Source organism: Lycium barbarum, chromosome 6, assembly GCF_019175385.1.
Source record: "Lycium barbarum isolate Lr01 chromosome 6, ASM1917538v2, whole genome shotgun sequence".
Lineage (NCBI taxonomy): Eukaryota > Viridiplantae > Streptophyta > Magnoliopsida > Solanales > Solanaceae > Lycium > Lycium barbarum.
Genome location: NC_083342.1, coordinates 115,194,967 through 115,212,691, shown reverse-complemented (window position 1 = coordinate 115,212,691; position 17,725 = coordinate 115,194,967). Strand labels below are relative to the sequence as shown.

The following is a 17,725-nucleotide window of genomic DNA, read 5'->3' as shown; positions in this document are numbered from 1 at the left end:
AAAAAAAAAATATTTACTTTTGTTCTTCAATTGCCACTAATAAAATAAGAATATTTTATTGGAAATAGCTTAAATAGCTCAATTGATACACAATGGACTGAATATCCTCATGTCATCAGTTCAGATCTGATTTCTGGCACAAGATTAATTTGACACCATGAAGATAAGACAATATCAAGTATCCTGCTATTAACAAATTGACATACTAATTAGTAAGAAAAAAAGTTGGCTTCAGATAAATTAAATTTTTTTGTTATGAAGCCCATGTTTTCAAGCAGAGTAGAGCTAGAATAGGAGTTACAAATCTAGCCAAATTCATTAACTTTGATTCAATCCCTGGCTGCGCATCTAGAATTTCGTGTAAGTTTAGATACTAGTTGCGCCTCTATTTCCAATTACTTTTCTTTACAACTATTTGAAGCTGGAAAGTTTTTGGTTCAAAAGTGTGTTCCAAAATCAGTCATATCCTTAAGGATTTTCAGCTTCTTTGGCTGCAAAATCAACGCACACAAGTTTTGAATCTGCTTTTTGGAAGTAGGAAAAGCCTAAAGGCTGGTTATTCGAAGAATGCATCTTTGTGATGAATCAATTTTCCATGTATAATTTGCAACTCATTGTACTCATTTGCAAGACTTACGGAGTGCATTTCGGAGAAAATTAACGGGAATGACCATTCAAACAAATTGTCCCATAGACCAGAGATTTAACTCCATTTTAACAAAGTCGCATAAAATTATTCGGCTGTAGAACAGAAGGAATTAGGTGGAAATTAATAGAACGAAAATGAATAATATGATACATGCATATGCTGACATAAGAATATGATGTACGTATGATTTCGAAAGCATATGACATGATCCAATTGACTAGTATCATACATTAAAAAACAAAAATAGAAACGAGGTTCTAAACCATGTAGGAGCTAGTTCGTTGAAAAACGTTTTGTTCTTTTTTTAAAAACTTAAACAAAGATAATTCTCAACTCTTAATTTGTTTCCAACGAACCCTGCAGATCTTTTTCTTTGATTTTTGAGTGTCAAGCCTTAAAAAAAACATTGTTTTGGATGACCGCGGCCTACACGGCAAATTATATAAAGCTTTCCATTGACAACTACATTTATATATACACAATATACTGCATAAATTTTTTTTTATACTATTAGGTCACCTTTATCTGCTTAGTCCGTAATTATCTTATTTTTATAATTACAAATCACACCTTTACCTAAATTCATCCTGATATGATTGTATAAAAAAAAGTTATGGTGACAATGATATATTACTTAAACCTTATGTTATATTTAAGTGTCTGATATACTCGCAATCATGACAAATCGGGCTTCTATGGTAACCATGGAGAAAAGGTTAATGTACCTCATTATGGGGGTTTTCCCCCCACTTTACCTAATTATGGTTAAGAAGTATTTTCACAGAAATTTCTCAAGCTTTATTATAAAGGACTTGATGAAATAAATATCATAATCCTAGTGGACTTGAGATTTGTTTCACGTTGCTCTTCCACAAAAAGAGATATAGTAGCAAATAAAAAGAAAGTCTTTTGTGGTTAACATCTATAAAAATATCAGATTATTCGTAGACCGACAGCTGAGAATTATGGTGTATATGGATCGGGTTGATTCGAATATTTCAAATACTAAACCAAATCAAATGCGTTGGGTTTTTAAATTTATAAACCAAACCAATAAAATTGGGTTTTTAGGGTTTTCTCGGGTTATTTGGTTTTTTAGGGTTTTTTTCCGAAAAAGTCTTCATACAAAACATATGGCTTTTACTTCAAATATTTCTTTAGTCCTAGTAAAATACAACTATATAACTAAGGTACTTCTTAAGAAAATAACACAAAATGTGAGATGGGTGATGACATCGTATTAAAATATTGAACAAAAAGATAATAAAATGTTAAAATAAGTATTGCTAATTAATTAGCCGTCAAGAAAATAACTTTAATCTAAATACTAAGTTATGCTAAAATACGTACGGCTAATAAGTATTAATTACATGACAAAGAAAAAAATTAAGCTATGTATTTTTACGCTCTAAACCAATTATGCAAAACTAAAAAATAGATATCCAACATTACTGTCATTCCTAGTGTTAGAATTGAATTTCTTTTGTTAGCATTAGTGTTGAGTTGGTTTTGATTTGAACTTTATTTGAGTTACTAACATCCATGGAATATAAAACTTATTGGCATTCAAAATTCCAAGTTCAAACTTAAAATTATACGATAAAAGACAAAATACTATGAAAAATTTAGGAATATTTATAAATTGCATTACAAATAAATATTTTTATGTATAAAATATTTTAAAAATCGAATACACGTAATATCAGGTTGGTTTGGTTCGGTTTGACTTTTTTTAGCTAAAACCAAACCAAACCAATTATGGTCAGTTTTTTTTTTCAACACCAAACCAAGTCAAACCAAACCACTAATCGGGTTTTTTTTTCTCAGTTTATCGGTTTGGTGCAGTTTGTCGGTTTGCTTTGTACACCCCTAGCTGAGATATTCTAGTCTTATATTATATTATTATATAGTTTAATTAATAAGACGTGTAAGTTAATTAATATGAAGGGAAAATAATATTCTTATTAAAACCTTAAGGCTAATTACTTTGTTAGTAACAAATACTCGGAGTTTACTAACACCGATAAAAGGATCACGCAGATTAGAGAGGAGTTGGAGGCTGTCCAAACATTGTTGTCTGACCCTCAGCATTCTCCCACATTATATGACACTGAAAAGCACCTAAAGCAACAACTTGACAAATGGAGATTGGTGGAGGACAACATTCTCAAACAAAAGGCTAGAGTCCATGGCTCAAGGTGGGTGATTCGAATGCCAAATATTTCTTGGCATCCATGAGACAAAGGCAGATTCAAAACCAAATCAGAAGACTAATTGATACTAATGGCATTGTCCTTGATACCACTGCTGGAGTAAAAGGTGAAATTCTGAACTTGTATCAATCTCTTTTGGGAACTGCTGCTACATACCTGCCTGCTATTGACCCTAGGGTGATGAAAGAGGGGCCAATACTAAATAGAAACCAACAACTAAGGCTCATTGCTCCAGTTGGTCCTGAGGAAGTATTATTGGCCTTAAAGGGAATGGATGACTCCAAGGCGCCAGGCTGTGATGGCTTCAACTCCTGTTTCTTCAAGCGAGCGTGGCCTATTATTGGAACTCAAGTTACTGCTGCTGTCCTTAAATTCTTTGACACTGGAATTATGTGTAAATCCATCAGCTGTGCTACCATTACCCTGGTTCCAAAAGTAAAAAATCCCTCAACCATTAGAGAGTTCAGGCCTATAGCATGCTGCACCACACTTTATAAGCTGATATCCAGAATCATAACCAACCGAATGCAAGGGTTGATGGATTCTATTATTGATAGCAATCAGACTGCCTTTGTACCTGGCATAATGATCACTGACAACATCATCCTTAGCTATGAATTGGTGAAGGGGTATGGAAGGAAAGGAATCTCTCCTAGATGTATGATGAAAGTAGACATGCAAAAGACATATGACTCAGTGGAATGGCCTTTCCTGGAACAAATACTACACTCCTTGAATTTTCCTTCTAAATTTGTAACCTGGATCTTGGCTTGTGTCAAAACTGTTGTCACGCCCCGAACCTGGGCCTAGACGTAACACGACACCCGGTGCCTGACTGCATGTGGCCGAGCAAACCAACTGGCTGGCTGAATCAACATGTGACATAAAAAAAACATAACTGAATGTGGAAACAACTAAACACATGCTGATATACTAAAGGTCTGACTGAAATCATAATGCGAAAATACTTAGACAATCTGAAATATCTGAACGTAGCCAACATGGCTTAAACCAAAACAACTGAACAACTGCCAACAAGGCTAAGATATTAAATATCTGACTGTCTGAACTGTGTCTATGAAGCCTCTAAGAATACTGAATAATAGAGCTGTCTATAAACTGAAATAATTAAATAGCTGACAACGCCCCGAAGGAATTTGGGGCTCACCAGTAGCTGATACGTGCACTCCTAAATAGCTGAGTCGTCAACCTGTATATCATTGCCTGCATCGCGAGATGCAGGCCCCCAAGCAATAAAAAGGGACATCAGCACATTTGAATTGTACTGGTATGTAAAGCAACTGAAGCAATAAAATACTGAAACTGAAACTGCAACTGCAACTGATAACTGTAATAGCAAGGAAGTAGAGATATGAATACTCCCTGCTCTGTATCTGAATCATCTGTGTTTGTATATGTGGGGCCTCGGCCTAATAATAAATGCACGCTATGGCCTCGGCCCAATAATAAATGCACGCTATGGCCTCGGCCTAGTAGTGCGTCAGTCAATGGTCTCGACCATGTATACGTATACACAAGGCTGTGCTGTGCCCTCGGGCAAAATTACATATGTATAATTATGGTTAATTAATAAAGACTGAGACCATAACAACAATGAACAATGCTGAACTGAAATAGACATGCTGGACTGAACTGAAAACAGACTGTTTCTGAGCATATTTCTAGACTGAGACTCATGTGGTAACAATACACAAGTCTATAAAGATTACGTGCTGAGTTCATGATATTCAAATTGATAACCATGAACGAATTCTGTAGCTGCAACCCTAGAAGATAACAGTTCTACAACATATCCTAAAACTAGGGCTAAACTGTATTCTGAGTCAAATTACTGACAAGTATGAAGAATGAGGCGTAGGGAGAATCATGAACATTCCCTAACGTAGATAGTTAGCCTCACATACCTTAATTCCAGCCTTTGAGCGTAATACAATGTTCGTCACCCCTTTCAACTTTGATCTATCTCAATACAAGTCAAAGGGATTCTATATTAGCAATAATATTCATGCTTTGGTCATCTAAGCATTTTATCAAACACTTAGTGGGCATAAAGCTCCACAATCTCCATTAATGGTGTTTCTTCACCTAATTCCCATTCTATTACTTCTAGGTGATTCTACAATCTCAATTAGATGTAATTAACATCATTCTCCATCACCCATATCATTATAACAATCTCAAGTCAATAATTCAAAACCCTACTATAGTTCGTGTAATTCTCTTTACTAAACCCATTTACTATTCTCCCAAGAACTCATCAATTCACTATTATGAATGATTAGAATGTAGAAACATTACCTTTTTGATGTTCAATCCTCTTGAATTCAAGTTCTAGGGCTTCCACGCCCAACAATAATGTTCCACTCACAACTCTATTGATTAGAAGGGTTTACTCAAGTTAGAAAGAGATTAGGGACTTGAATTCAACCTAGAATCATGATAAAACTTACCTTGGAGGGTTCTTGAGGCTTGGGACTTGTTCCCTCTGACTTTAGGATGATTTTTCGTGACTAGGGGTGTTAGGAAAATAAACCACAAGGTTAAATGTAACCTAAAACGCGAAATACCAACTATTAACCCGAAATCGACCTGTTTAGCGATGGTTCCGCGATGCGGGTGCATCGCACAACATTCTGCAGCTAAAAACTCAGAGTTGCGCGATCGGTCCAGGAAGCGGGACCATCGGGCGCTCTTCCACGCACCCTCACGCTCCCCGAGAAGCGACGGGTGTCGATTCTGCACAGTATTCGGTAAAATGGACATAACTTATTGTACAGAGCTCTGTTTGGGCTCCACAATATACCGTTGGAAATATATTTCAAAGGGATACAGCTTTCATGTTTTAAGTTTCCTCAAATTCCCAACGTATTTTCACCAAATTTGACTGGAAGGCAGACGTATCGAAAACTTAGCCGATTCTATAGAATTTTAAGTGCCTTACTATTAGCCATATTGAGACGATCATATCTCCTTGCTCCGATCTCTGATTGGCCTGGTCCTTATATCATTAGAAAGGTATTTCTACATACTACAACTTTCATTAAGGGTACTTTCCCAAATTCCCAACTAATCAAGGAGTTATTGCTGCCCAAAGGAGGCCTATCAACCATTTTCACAAAACGTTCAAACTTTCAGTTTTTTCCACTAAAACTCTAATGCTATGAGTCTAACCTTAGTTCTAAGATAAGGGGTGTAACAACTGTGACATACTCTATTGTGTTGAATGGAAATCCTTTACCACCCTTTGATGCAAAGAAGGGACTCAGACAAGGGGACCCCCTATCCCCTTATATGTTTGCCATCATTATGGAGTATATAAGTAGACTGCTAAAGTCAGTAGGTCAAGTGAAGCAATTTAAATACCATCCTAAGTGTGCCAGACTGGAAATTTCAACTGGGGTTTGCTGATGATTTGCTATTATTCTCAAGAGAGGATTTAACATCCGTAGAGGCAGTGCATAATTATTTTAAGAAATTTTCATATGCTTCAGGACTTAATGCAAACTTGAACAAAATCTGCTTATACTTTGGAGGGGTAAAGCCAGATGTTCAAGACCAAATACTAAACATACTGGGTTTCATAAAAGGGGAAATGCGTTTCAGGTACTTAGGAGTACCCCTCAGTACCAAGAGAATGTCCATTGCACAGTGCCAACCTCTACTAGATAAGATGCTGAGCAGACTACCTCCTGGTTTGCTAGATTACTCTCTTATGCTGGGAGAGTACAACTGATCAAAAGTGTCCTTATTGCTATACAAACTTTCTGGTCACAGATCTTTATTCTACCAAAAAAAATATTGAAAATGGTCAATTCACTATTAAAGGGGTATCTATGGACTAGAAGCACTGACAAAGCAAAGAAAGCTCTCATATCCTGGGAACAATTATGCAAACCAAAGACAGCAGGGGGGCTAAACTTTACTGGTATTTTGGAGTGGAATAGAGCAGCAATTTCAAAACTTCTATGGAATCTGATCCATAAAAAGGACAAACTATGGGTTAGATGGGTACATAGTTATTACATCAAAAATCACGTCATCTGGGAAGTGCTACCTAAACAAGCATCGTGGGTGCTGGTCAAGATACTGAAGAGCAAGAAGTACTTTAAAAAGGCAGGGTATACATATGCAGATTACCTTCATATGCCTAAATTCTCAATTCAATGCTTCTACAGAACACTACAACCTATATACCCCAAAGTCCCTTGGAGAAAGATGATTTGCAACAACTATGGTGTGCCCAAATGGATATTCACATTCCGAGTAGCTGCTATAGGAAGATTATATACCAGAGACAGACTTGCCAAATGGGGAATCACAAATATACTTGAATACCCATTATGCAATAATGCTCATGAGTCAATTAGACATCTATACTTTATGTGTCCCTTCTCTAACTACGTGTGGACTCAACGGTTAGCTTGGCAAGGGATAAACAGAGCACCCCAAGACTGGGAAGTGGAACTGGCATGGATATCAAGAAACACTAGGAAATCAGGGGAGGCTGAAATATTTAGAATGGTTGCTGCGGCTTGCATATATCATGTATGGAAAGAAAGGAGCTATAGAATTTTTCAAGCCAAAACCAGGCCTGCTAAACAAGTGATCAAGACTGTCATTCAAGAGGTCTGTTATAGAAGAAATGTACGAGTTGGGATTGAGCGAAGACTGAGAGCCATGAACTTTTACCCTATGTAATACTAGTCAAATGTATAGGTGTTTGTTTGGCTGTTTAGAGGTAATGTAGACATCTGGACAAAGGCTGGTATGGTACTATTGTAAATCCAGCTTCTTTTTTGCTTTGTAAGTCTCATATTGGTAATAAAATCCTTTTATTTACCAAAAAAAAAAAAAATCGTAGTACGTTGGTTAACTTTGTAAGTAATAAACTAGGTGCTTAATTCAGACTTGCAATGTAACGATCAAAATTCAAATTATAGTTTAACTGGCTACAACACGTTTCTTATTTATTTAGGTTACCAATCTACATCACGTATTTTTTTTTTGTTAAGTCTATTCTTTATATTATTGATGTATAAAACCTAAATTTTTAATTCTGATGTGTATTTGCATTTATCACATTTATTCACAATTTCATGCTAGTCCATACTTCGCCATTGTAGTGCGATGTGCAGATAATATTAATCATATCAGTATGATTCGAATTCTATACCCTTTCAACAAATATTTATTACTTCGGTTCCAAACGCCAGTTATTTTAAAAAATTAAATCTTTTTTAGAATATTTCATATTTTAGGGAAAAAAAATAATCATTTATATATTACTTTTTTCTAGATCTACCTTCACTATTTCCCATCAGTGGAATACTAATTAGGGCAAAGGTGCAAATATACCCCTTAATTTTGCGATTTAGAGCAAATATACTCCCGTTAAAAAAGTAGTGTACATATATCCTTGCCGTTACAAAATGATGCAAATATGCCCCTGCCCTTACACAAATAGTGCAAATATACTCCTTTCACTAACAGAATTTTTAAAAAGCATTTAGCTTATGTTTACAACCAAAAAAAATGTCTAACATATTTTAGACCATAAATTTTAAAAGACAATCAAAATCTCAAGATTCCTTATTGTTCTTAATAATCATAAATGACCAAATGCAATTTATTTTTTGCATCTGCATAAAAATAGTTTTGGGCACCTATGTTTGATTTAATAAGAAGATGAGCGTAAAAAGAAATTTGATCATAAAAGCAATAAATCCAAATTAATCGTTAAAAGGCAGAAAATATTCATGTGTGAGAAGGTCCAAATATACCCTACAGTGGCTTTAATTTAAACAAAAAACAATTCCGTCAATAAAAAGGTATATTCACACCATTTGTGTGACAACATGTTTCATAACGTAGCCAGACCCATTTTCTTACTATGGCTTTAGGTCCAAGATAGACTATCCACAAGTGACAGGCTCATTAAGTGAGATATTCAGGTTGATCCAAAGTTGTTAACTGCCTACTAAAGAATGAAACAAGGGATCATTTTTTTTTTTTTTTACTGCAACTTTGAGAAGGAATCGTAGCCTCGTTTACTCCTGTGGTTACAGCTCCAATGGCCTGCAACTTTCAACTAGTTGCAGCAATATCAGAATGTACTTCAGTTCTGCAGAGGGAAAACTAAACAGGCCCTCATCATTAAGATGGTGTATGCTAAGTTCATTTGGGCAATATGGAGGGAAAGAAACACTCGAATTTTTGAGAAGAAGGTCACTCATTGGGATCCTATAGCCAAGGAGATAGCATGTATTTGCAATGTTCAAGCTTTGATTCCTATAAAGACTAGACTACTTAGTTGTTAATTTTGAGACTAGTCCATTCTCCAGAAGTTTATGTAGTACTCCCTCCGGATCAAAAAAAGAGTTCACTTGGCCATTTGAACACCCCTTAAGAAAATACTAACTCCTAGACAAAAATAAATAATTTGACTAAACTACCCCTAATTAAATAGGCATTGGATTTGATCATTTAACACTTAATAAGGACAAATATGGAAAAGCAAGGTTAATTCTCTCTTGATTTGCTAAGTGGACTCTTTTTTTGATTCAAGAAAAAAAGGTTAAGTGGATTCTTTTTTTGATCCGAACGGAGTATTAGATTAGAATTATTTCTTATTGTTTTCAGCAGTAGCAGTTGTAGTTTTGCGTTAGAGTACTCAATTGGGAGTTCCTCATTAGTTTAACAGATTGAGTTGATAAGTTGTTTTGTAAATATTGGATTACCTTGGTAATTAATGAAAAGTTGACACTTAAAAAAAAAAAAAAAAAAAAAAAAGGAGGAGATGTATCTGCTCTAAATCAGAAAATTAAGGGGTATATTTGTACCTTTTCTCATAGATAAATATCACAAGTCTTGTGATATATATAATACACATAAAAATGAACATTTTTTAACAATGAATCCCTGGTTAAGTGGTTCTCAATCAATATCGTTTCATACTGAAATTTATAAAGTTATCTTTTTAAAGATCGAATAAATTCTCCGATTTTGAAAAAAAAAAAAAGTTCTATGTTTGTTCTTTTAAATGCTGTAGACCTCAGTTTTGTAATAAAATAAGAATACTAATTGAGCTACTTTGGCTAATTCAATATAGTAGGGCAGCCCAATGCATTAAGCTCCCCTTTCTCGAACCCCGCGCATAGTGGGAGCTTAGTGCACCGGGCTGCCCTATCATATTGGATTAGCCGAAGTAGCTCAATTAGTAACGCAAAGGACTGTGTCATCAGTTCAAATCTGATTTCTGATAACGATTAATTTGACGCCTTAAAGATAGCCTGCCGCAACAAATTAGAATACTAATAAGTTTTTTTAAAAAAAAAAAAAAAACAATGGCGTCAATGCAAACAAATTAAAGGTTGTATTGTTATGAAGCTCATGTTTTCAAGCAGGGTCCAAGTTAGAATACGCGTAAAAAATTGGGCCGAATTTAGTAATTTTGGTTCAATTTTTGTATTTTTTGTAGAAATTCATTAAATATGTTAAAATATTAATTCTAACCATTAACTTAAAATAAGTAAGATTCCGAACGCATAAGTTTCAAATCCTGACTCCACATCTATCTCTAATTACTTTTCTTTACAACTATTTGGAGTTGGCAAGTACTTGGTTCGAAAGTTTGTTCCAAAATCAGTCATATCAATTTTCAGCTTCCTTGGCTGCAAAAGCAACGCACAAGTTTTGGATCTGTTTTTTGGAAGTTGAAAAGGCCTAAAGGCTGGTTATTCGAAGAATGCATCTTTGTGATGAATCAACTTTTCATGTATAATTTGTGATTCGATATAATCATATACCTAAACAATAAGGTATTTCTGCCGCACTAAGTTTGGCCCCAATGACCCAAACTGTGTTAGCACGGTCATTATGCTATGTTAATGACATTGCTACCCTTCTCTCCAAATTTTCTATTCAAAAATGTCTCTCTCGTCAATTCAATTTTACTTTTTTCCAATACATGGAGATTCTCAAAAGATGCACACATACATCTTTTCCCGTAAAATAATTAATGTTGATATTTTCCCTCCTTTTTGTTGTATACAATCCATTTTTGTTTTCTTAATTATTAGCAGCGTTCATATCTAAAATACATCATTAGAGGATCCGTGAGTTACTAGGAGTATATTATTTTAAGTTTCCTGTTCTAAAATTTTCATAGAACTAAGCGGTACGTTTTAAACCTCGACTCTAGCTCGTTGTACTCATTAGTCATTTGCAAGACTTACAGAGTGTATTTCTGTGAAAATTAAAGGAAATGACCATTCAAAAAAATTGTCTCAGACTCTCAGCTTCTTGACCAGAGATTTAATTCCATTTTTAACTAAGTCGCATAAAATTAATAGAGACTATCGAACAGAAGATTAGGTGGAAAAAAATAGAACAAAATAAATACTCCTATGATACATGCGTTCGGTTGGACACGCATATGCTATCATAAGAATATGACGTACCCATGATTTCGAAAGCAATATGACATGATCCAATTAGACTATTATCATATATTAAAAAAGATTAACCAAAGATAATTCTCAACTCTGAATTTGTTTCCAACAAACCCTGCAAATCTTTTTCTTTGATTTTTGAGTGTCAAGCCTTAAAAAACATTGTTTTTTATGACCACGGAATACGCATAGAACTCTCCATTGGCAGTACAACATTTATATGTACACGATCCACCGCATAAGAAATTTTCTTGGCCCATTATTATCTTATTCTCACGATTACAAATCACACATTTAAAAAGACTTACCTAAATATATCCATATAAAAAATTATGCTAACAGTGATATATTACTTAAAACCCCTTATATTATATTTAAGTTACCGATATACTCGTAAGTCATAATCATGACAAATCGTGCTTCTATGCTAACCATGGAGAACAGGTTAATGTACCTAATTCTGATTTTTCCCCCTACTTTACCTAATTATGGATAGGAAGCATTTTCACATAAATTTCTCAAGCTTTATTATAAAGGACTTGATGAAATAAATATCATAATCCGAGTGGACTTCAGATTTGTGTCACGTTGCTCTGCCATAAAAGAAATATAGCAGCAACTAAAAAGAAACTCTTTTGTGGTTAACATCTATAATAATATTAGATTATCAGTAGACTGACAGTTGAGATATTCTAGTCTTATATTATATTATATTATTATATAGTTAATTAATATGAAGATTAAAATATAAGGGAAAGTAATATTCTTATTAACACATTAAGGTTAATTACTTTGTTAGTAACAAATACTCGTAGTACGTTGGTTAACTTCGTAAGTAATAAACTAGGTGTTTAATTCAGATTTGCAAAGTAACGATCAAAATTCAAATTATAGTTTAACTGGCTACAATACATTTCTTATTTATTTAGGTTACCAATCTACATTACGTAACTTTTTTGTTAAGTATATTCTTTATGTTATTGATGTATAGACCTAAAATTTTAATTCTGATGCGTATTTGTGTAATATGGCCTTATTTTAATTATTATGCTTGGGGCCAAAGTTTGCTTTATGGGGATGATGAATTTTTGATCATTTCTCTTTTTCTTTTTCCACAGCTTTCATCCAAGTTTGGCCCCTATAAAAGGAGGGCATTTCTCTCCATTTGAAAACACACCAATTTAAGAAGAACTTAGTTGAGTTTGTGTTCTTTTGTAGAGAATATTTGTAAGGGAGTTGTGTTGGGAAACACTTGTGTGGACCCTTTATTGGAGTGATCTTGTGAGGTTATTCTCTCGGGGTTTTTTGGGATATTAGAGTATTTAATTACTCTAATTTTGTACTCTCTTTTGTTGTTTAGTACTCTATTTTGTATTCGTTAGTGTTAGTAAATTTACTCCTCTTTTGGTTGTGGATGTAGGTCAAGTTGACCAAACCACGTTAAATCTTTGTCTCCTATTATCTTTGTTATTGTCTTTAATTGGCTGCTTTGTCTAATTCTGCAGTATCTCGGACTCCTGATCCTAACAATTTGCATGTATCACATTTATTCACAATTTCTTGCTAGTCCACACTTCGGCATTGTAGTGCGATGTGCAAATAATATTAAGGGCAAAGATGCAAATATACCCCTCAACTTTGTCATTTAGAGCAGATATACCCCTCGTTACAAAAGTGGTGTATATATATCCTTACTGTTACAAAATGGTGCAAATATACCCCTGCCGTTACAAAATGATGCAAATATAACCTTGCCATTACAAAATGGTGCAAATATAACCTTGCCATTACAAAATGGTGCAAATATACCCTTTCGCTGACGAGATTTTAAAAAAAAAATCATTTAGGTTTTTTTTTTAATGAAAAAAAATATGACGGGACTTTAAAAAAAGTCTACCTATTTTTTTTTTTTTTGAGCAGACATGTTTTTCTAAACCCACATGGTGATTTTTTTTTTCTCGTGTGTCGGGTCTAGTTCGTTTAAAGAAATATCTCCGTGACTTTAAAAAAAATGAGTCTACCCATTTTTTTAAACGAACCAGATCCGACCCACCAGAAAAAAAATTCTATGTGGCTTTAGAAAAGTATGTCTACTAAAACAAAATGGGTAGACTTTTTTTTTTAAAGTCATGTGACATTTTTTTTAAATTAAAAAATAACCTAAATGATTTTTTTTAAAAGGTCCCGCCCGCGAAAAGGGTATATTTGCATCACTTTGTAACGGCAGAGGTGTATTTGCACCATTTTGTAATGGCAGGGGTATATATACACCACTTTTGTAACAAGGGATATATCTTCTCTAAATCGCAAAGTTGAGGGTATGTTTGCACCTTTGCCCTAATATTAATCATATCAGTATGATTCGAATTCTATACCCTTTCAAAAAATATTTATTACTTCGGTTCCAAATGCTAGTTATTTTAAAAAATTAAATCTATTTTAGAATATTTAATATTTTAGGGAAAAATAATCATTTATATATTACTTTTTCTAGATCTACCTTAACTATTTCCCATCAGTGGAATACTAATTAGGGCAAAGGTGCAAATATACCCTTCAACTTTGCGATTTAAAGCAGATATACCCCCGTTAAAAAAGTGGTTTATATATACCCTTGCCGTAACAAAATGGTACAAATATATCCCTGCCTTTACACAAATAGTGCAAATATACTCTTTTCGCTAATCGGGTTTTTTTTTTTTATTATTATTTAGCTTATTTTTTAATTGAAGAAAATGTCATGTGGCTTTAAAAAGAAAAAAAAAGACTACCCATTTTTTTTAATGGACATATTTTTCTAACGCCACATGATAAATCTTTTTCTGGTTGGTCGGGTCTAGCTCGTTTAAAAAAATATCTCCCTAGCATTAAAAAAAAAATTAGTCTACCCATTTTTTTAAACAAACCAGACCCGACCCACTAGAAAAAAAAATATCATGTGTCTTTAGAAAAATATGTCTACTCAAAAAAATGGGTAGACTTTTTTTAAAGCCACGTGGTATTTTTTTAATTAAAAAATAAACTAAATAATTTTAAAAAAAATTGTTAGCAAAGAGAGTATATTTGCACCATTTTGTAATTGCAGGGGTATAGTTACACCACTTTTATAACGGGGGGTATATATGCTCTAAATCGCAAAGTTAAGAGGTATATTTGCACCTTTTCCCTACTAATTAAGTGAAGCATTTTTTTTTATTTTTTTTAAAAAGAGTGAAGCATTTAAGGAAAGATAATTGATAAATTGGACCAATATTTATGGGTTAGATTATCAAATCTTAAGAAATATGCAAGAAATGAAGTAGGGACAATATATAGCACGCTTGATGTATTTAATTTTGATCTTGATATCTGGCTAAGCACATTTAACTTTCAACGAGTAATAATGTATGTATTATCCCTTTATGTACGAAATACCTTATAGTTAGACTATTTATTACCTTCAAATATATATTAACAGTATAAATTTAACATTACACATGTGAAATTAAATAATGTACTAACAATAGATAATTTAGTAAATTAATTTGTGAAAAGTCACATATAGAAGGATTAAAACTTTAAAAGTACACCACTTTATTGATTGAAGATTCAATAATTATATTTAGTCAAATAATAAAAACCGACATCAAACTTTATGCATGTCGATTATCCCAATGAGGTACTCCATTATTTTCCCTTCGAAATCGGAGAACGGTTATTGTTGACCTAAATTAGTGGGAAATGGTCAGTTTTACCACGTCCAACGCGTACGTCAAAGATTGAACCGTATTAGACTAGACAAGCATTACAGAAGCAACATCTTTCTTTCTCTCTTCCTTCTATCCTCCTTCCTTAACTTCTCTATATATACGCACACAACCTCTATCATTCTTTCCTCCAAATTTTTACATAACTTCATATCCATAATTTGATTTTCTTGACTAAATACAATGAAGCCATCATCATCATCGTTCTCTCGGGTTTTAGAAATCACAGTGATATCCGGTGAGAATCTTCACGAGAATCGGAAGCAACCAGTAAAGAAGAACGCTTTCGTAAATATCAAAACAGATAATTCATCATGCAACGTCCAAACAACTAGAATGGATAAAGAAGGCGGAAGTTTTCCTGCATGGAATGAAAAATTGATCGTTGATTTGCCCATGCATGCACGTCATCTAACGGTGGAAGTTCAATGCAAGAATTCTTCGGGAATCAAAACCGTTGGTATTGCTAGGGTTCCAACGTCGGATTTTATTGGTGGATTTTTACCTGAAGATTATTTGCACTTTTTGAGTTATAGGCTTAGGGATGTAAAGGGTGAGAAAAACGGGATAATTAATTTCTCCGTTAGGGTTAAGAATGCGCCGCCTCGAACAACCAGTTGTGCCGCTGCTTATTCGCGGCAGTGGACGGTGGAACCGGTGGCTATGGGAAGCAAGAACGGTTCTTGTGGGGTTGTGACTGGTATTCCTATGTATCCTGGGAGTTCGTTAATAGGTTTATCAATGACGAGAAAACTTTAATTCTTTTTTTAGTTTAATTTGCTTTAGTTGATCGAAATTCAATTGAATTTGTACAGACAGAATTGCGATGGTGTGTTTGGTATGGAGGAACAATATTTCATGTCCTGGTTGACGAAAATGTTTTTTAATTTTTTTTTTTTTTAGAAAAACAAGTTTCACTCTATTACAGTAGGAAAAACAAGTTTTATAAGTGACATTTCAAGTTTATTGTCTCCTTGATCATTCCACTCCTTGCTACTTTGAAACCCCCCTTTTGACCCCATCCCACCACATAGTGTGTTTCTAGATTATATATAAACTAGTGAACTCATTCGTGAGAAATTAATGAGTTTAAAGAAGACTAGTCTTTTAAATTTAGTTGAGGAAGAAATATTAAATTTTCATTATGCATATAAAAGTTACTTAACGCTCTGTTTGGATTGTTGTTACCCGTCGTTTCATAATATATCGTATTGTATTGCACTGTACTGTTTTGTAGATATAATGTTTGGATAGACTATATCATTTGTTGATGTTTAATAATATTTTTTGTTTGGATTGACTGTATCGTGTTGTATTGTAACTGATAAGTTTACTAAAATGCCCTAGACTAGTGTAAATAATTTAAGACGACTTCTTTCTGCTATTTTGTCACAAATTATGCATTATAAATATATTAAGATGTTAAACTCATGTAAATATATTTTTTACACTACACTAAAAAATTTAAAATCTTGCAAAAATTACTGCCTCAATCATCAGCACACACAAAGAGTAAAATTCTTTATAACACTGTTTTCATGTAAAGTTCGCTAAAAAAATATGGGCAATTTGCAGGATTGCACTTCGCTGGGGTGGTCTTTAATTTTTGCTCCTCAAAACTATGGTCTTTAACTTTTGCCCTTCAGGCAGAATTTCGCTAGCCTTGAAGGCAAAATTTGCACATTGGAAGAATTTGCAAAATTCTGCTTTAAGACCCAAATTCTCATGTGTAGAATTTTGCCGTGTGATTTTTTTTTTTTTACTGAGCTGGGGTTTGAACCCACAACCTCGGGGTATTAGGTGAAGGGAAAAACTTAAAGACCACCAATTTAAAGGACAAAAATTAAAGACCACCCAAATGAAGGGAAATTCGCGCAAAAAAAAAGAAAAAATATACATGATTCTTATAAAGACAAAAATATATTGATGCATGGTAAAAGTTAATGTCTAATGAACATGCAATAACAGAGCCGTAGTAAGAATTAACGAGAATTTTAGCAAATAACTGAGTTGTACTAACGAACAAGAAGTTTAGCAAAAAAAAAAAAAAAAAAAGTAACGAACAAACTAAAAGAAAAATCTAGAATGGAGTTAAATAATACTTATAGGTAAAGGATGAAATAGAATTATGAAATATTAAGTAAGGACATAATTGGAACGGAAAAATAAGTAACGATGGGATAACACCAAATCGGTTGTTACATAAGATGAGGCTTTTCGTTGTTATACTAATCAGCCCATACGAAGTTGAAGAGAGAGAAGGTCTGCCTTCTCTCTAAAAATTAAAGACGTTGCAATCCTACCGTTAGCTAACATCGATCTCTATCTCTCTTTCTTCCTCGATGGGGTCGCCGACCGGTGACCCACCGTCGAATTCAAATCCTCAGCCTTCTAACCCCACTGAACCCACCTGCTCTAATAGGGAACTCCTAGCAGGTAGCACTTATGCTACCACTCTATCGGAGCCCCAAAATCTCGCAAATAGAAGTGATCAATCGGCGGCCATGGCAAGAAGGATTGTACACAACGGAATGCCAGCATTGATTTACAGAACTCGAGAATACTACGGGAAAATGGTCAACCCCTGCAGGCGCACGGTGGTTGGGAGATACCTGAAAACAAGACCCCAAATTGACTCCATCCGGT

General features: G+C 34.0%; 1 protein-coding gene across 1 annotated transcript; it reads left to right on the top strand.

Moving 5' to 3' along the window:
• The first annotated feature begins 15,165 nt into the window (after positions 1-15,165).
• Positions 15,166-16,379, top strand: LOC132600023 (BON1-associated protein 2). The gene has a single exon (XM_060313159.1). It carries the CDS (start codon positions 15,263-15,265, stop codon positions 15,836-15,838), a length of 576 nt encoding a protein of 191 aa, XP_060169142.1. The 5' UTR covers positions 15,166-15,262; the 3' UTR covers positions 15,839-16,379.
• The last annotated feature ends 1,346 nt before the right edge of the window (positions 16,380-17,725 follow it).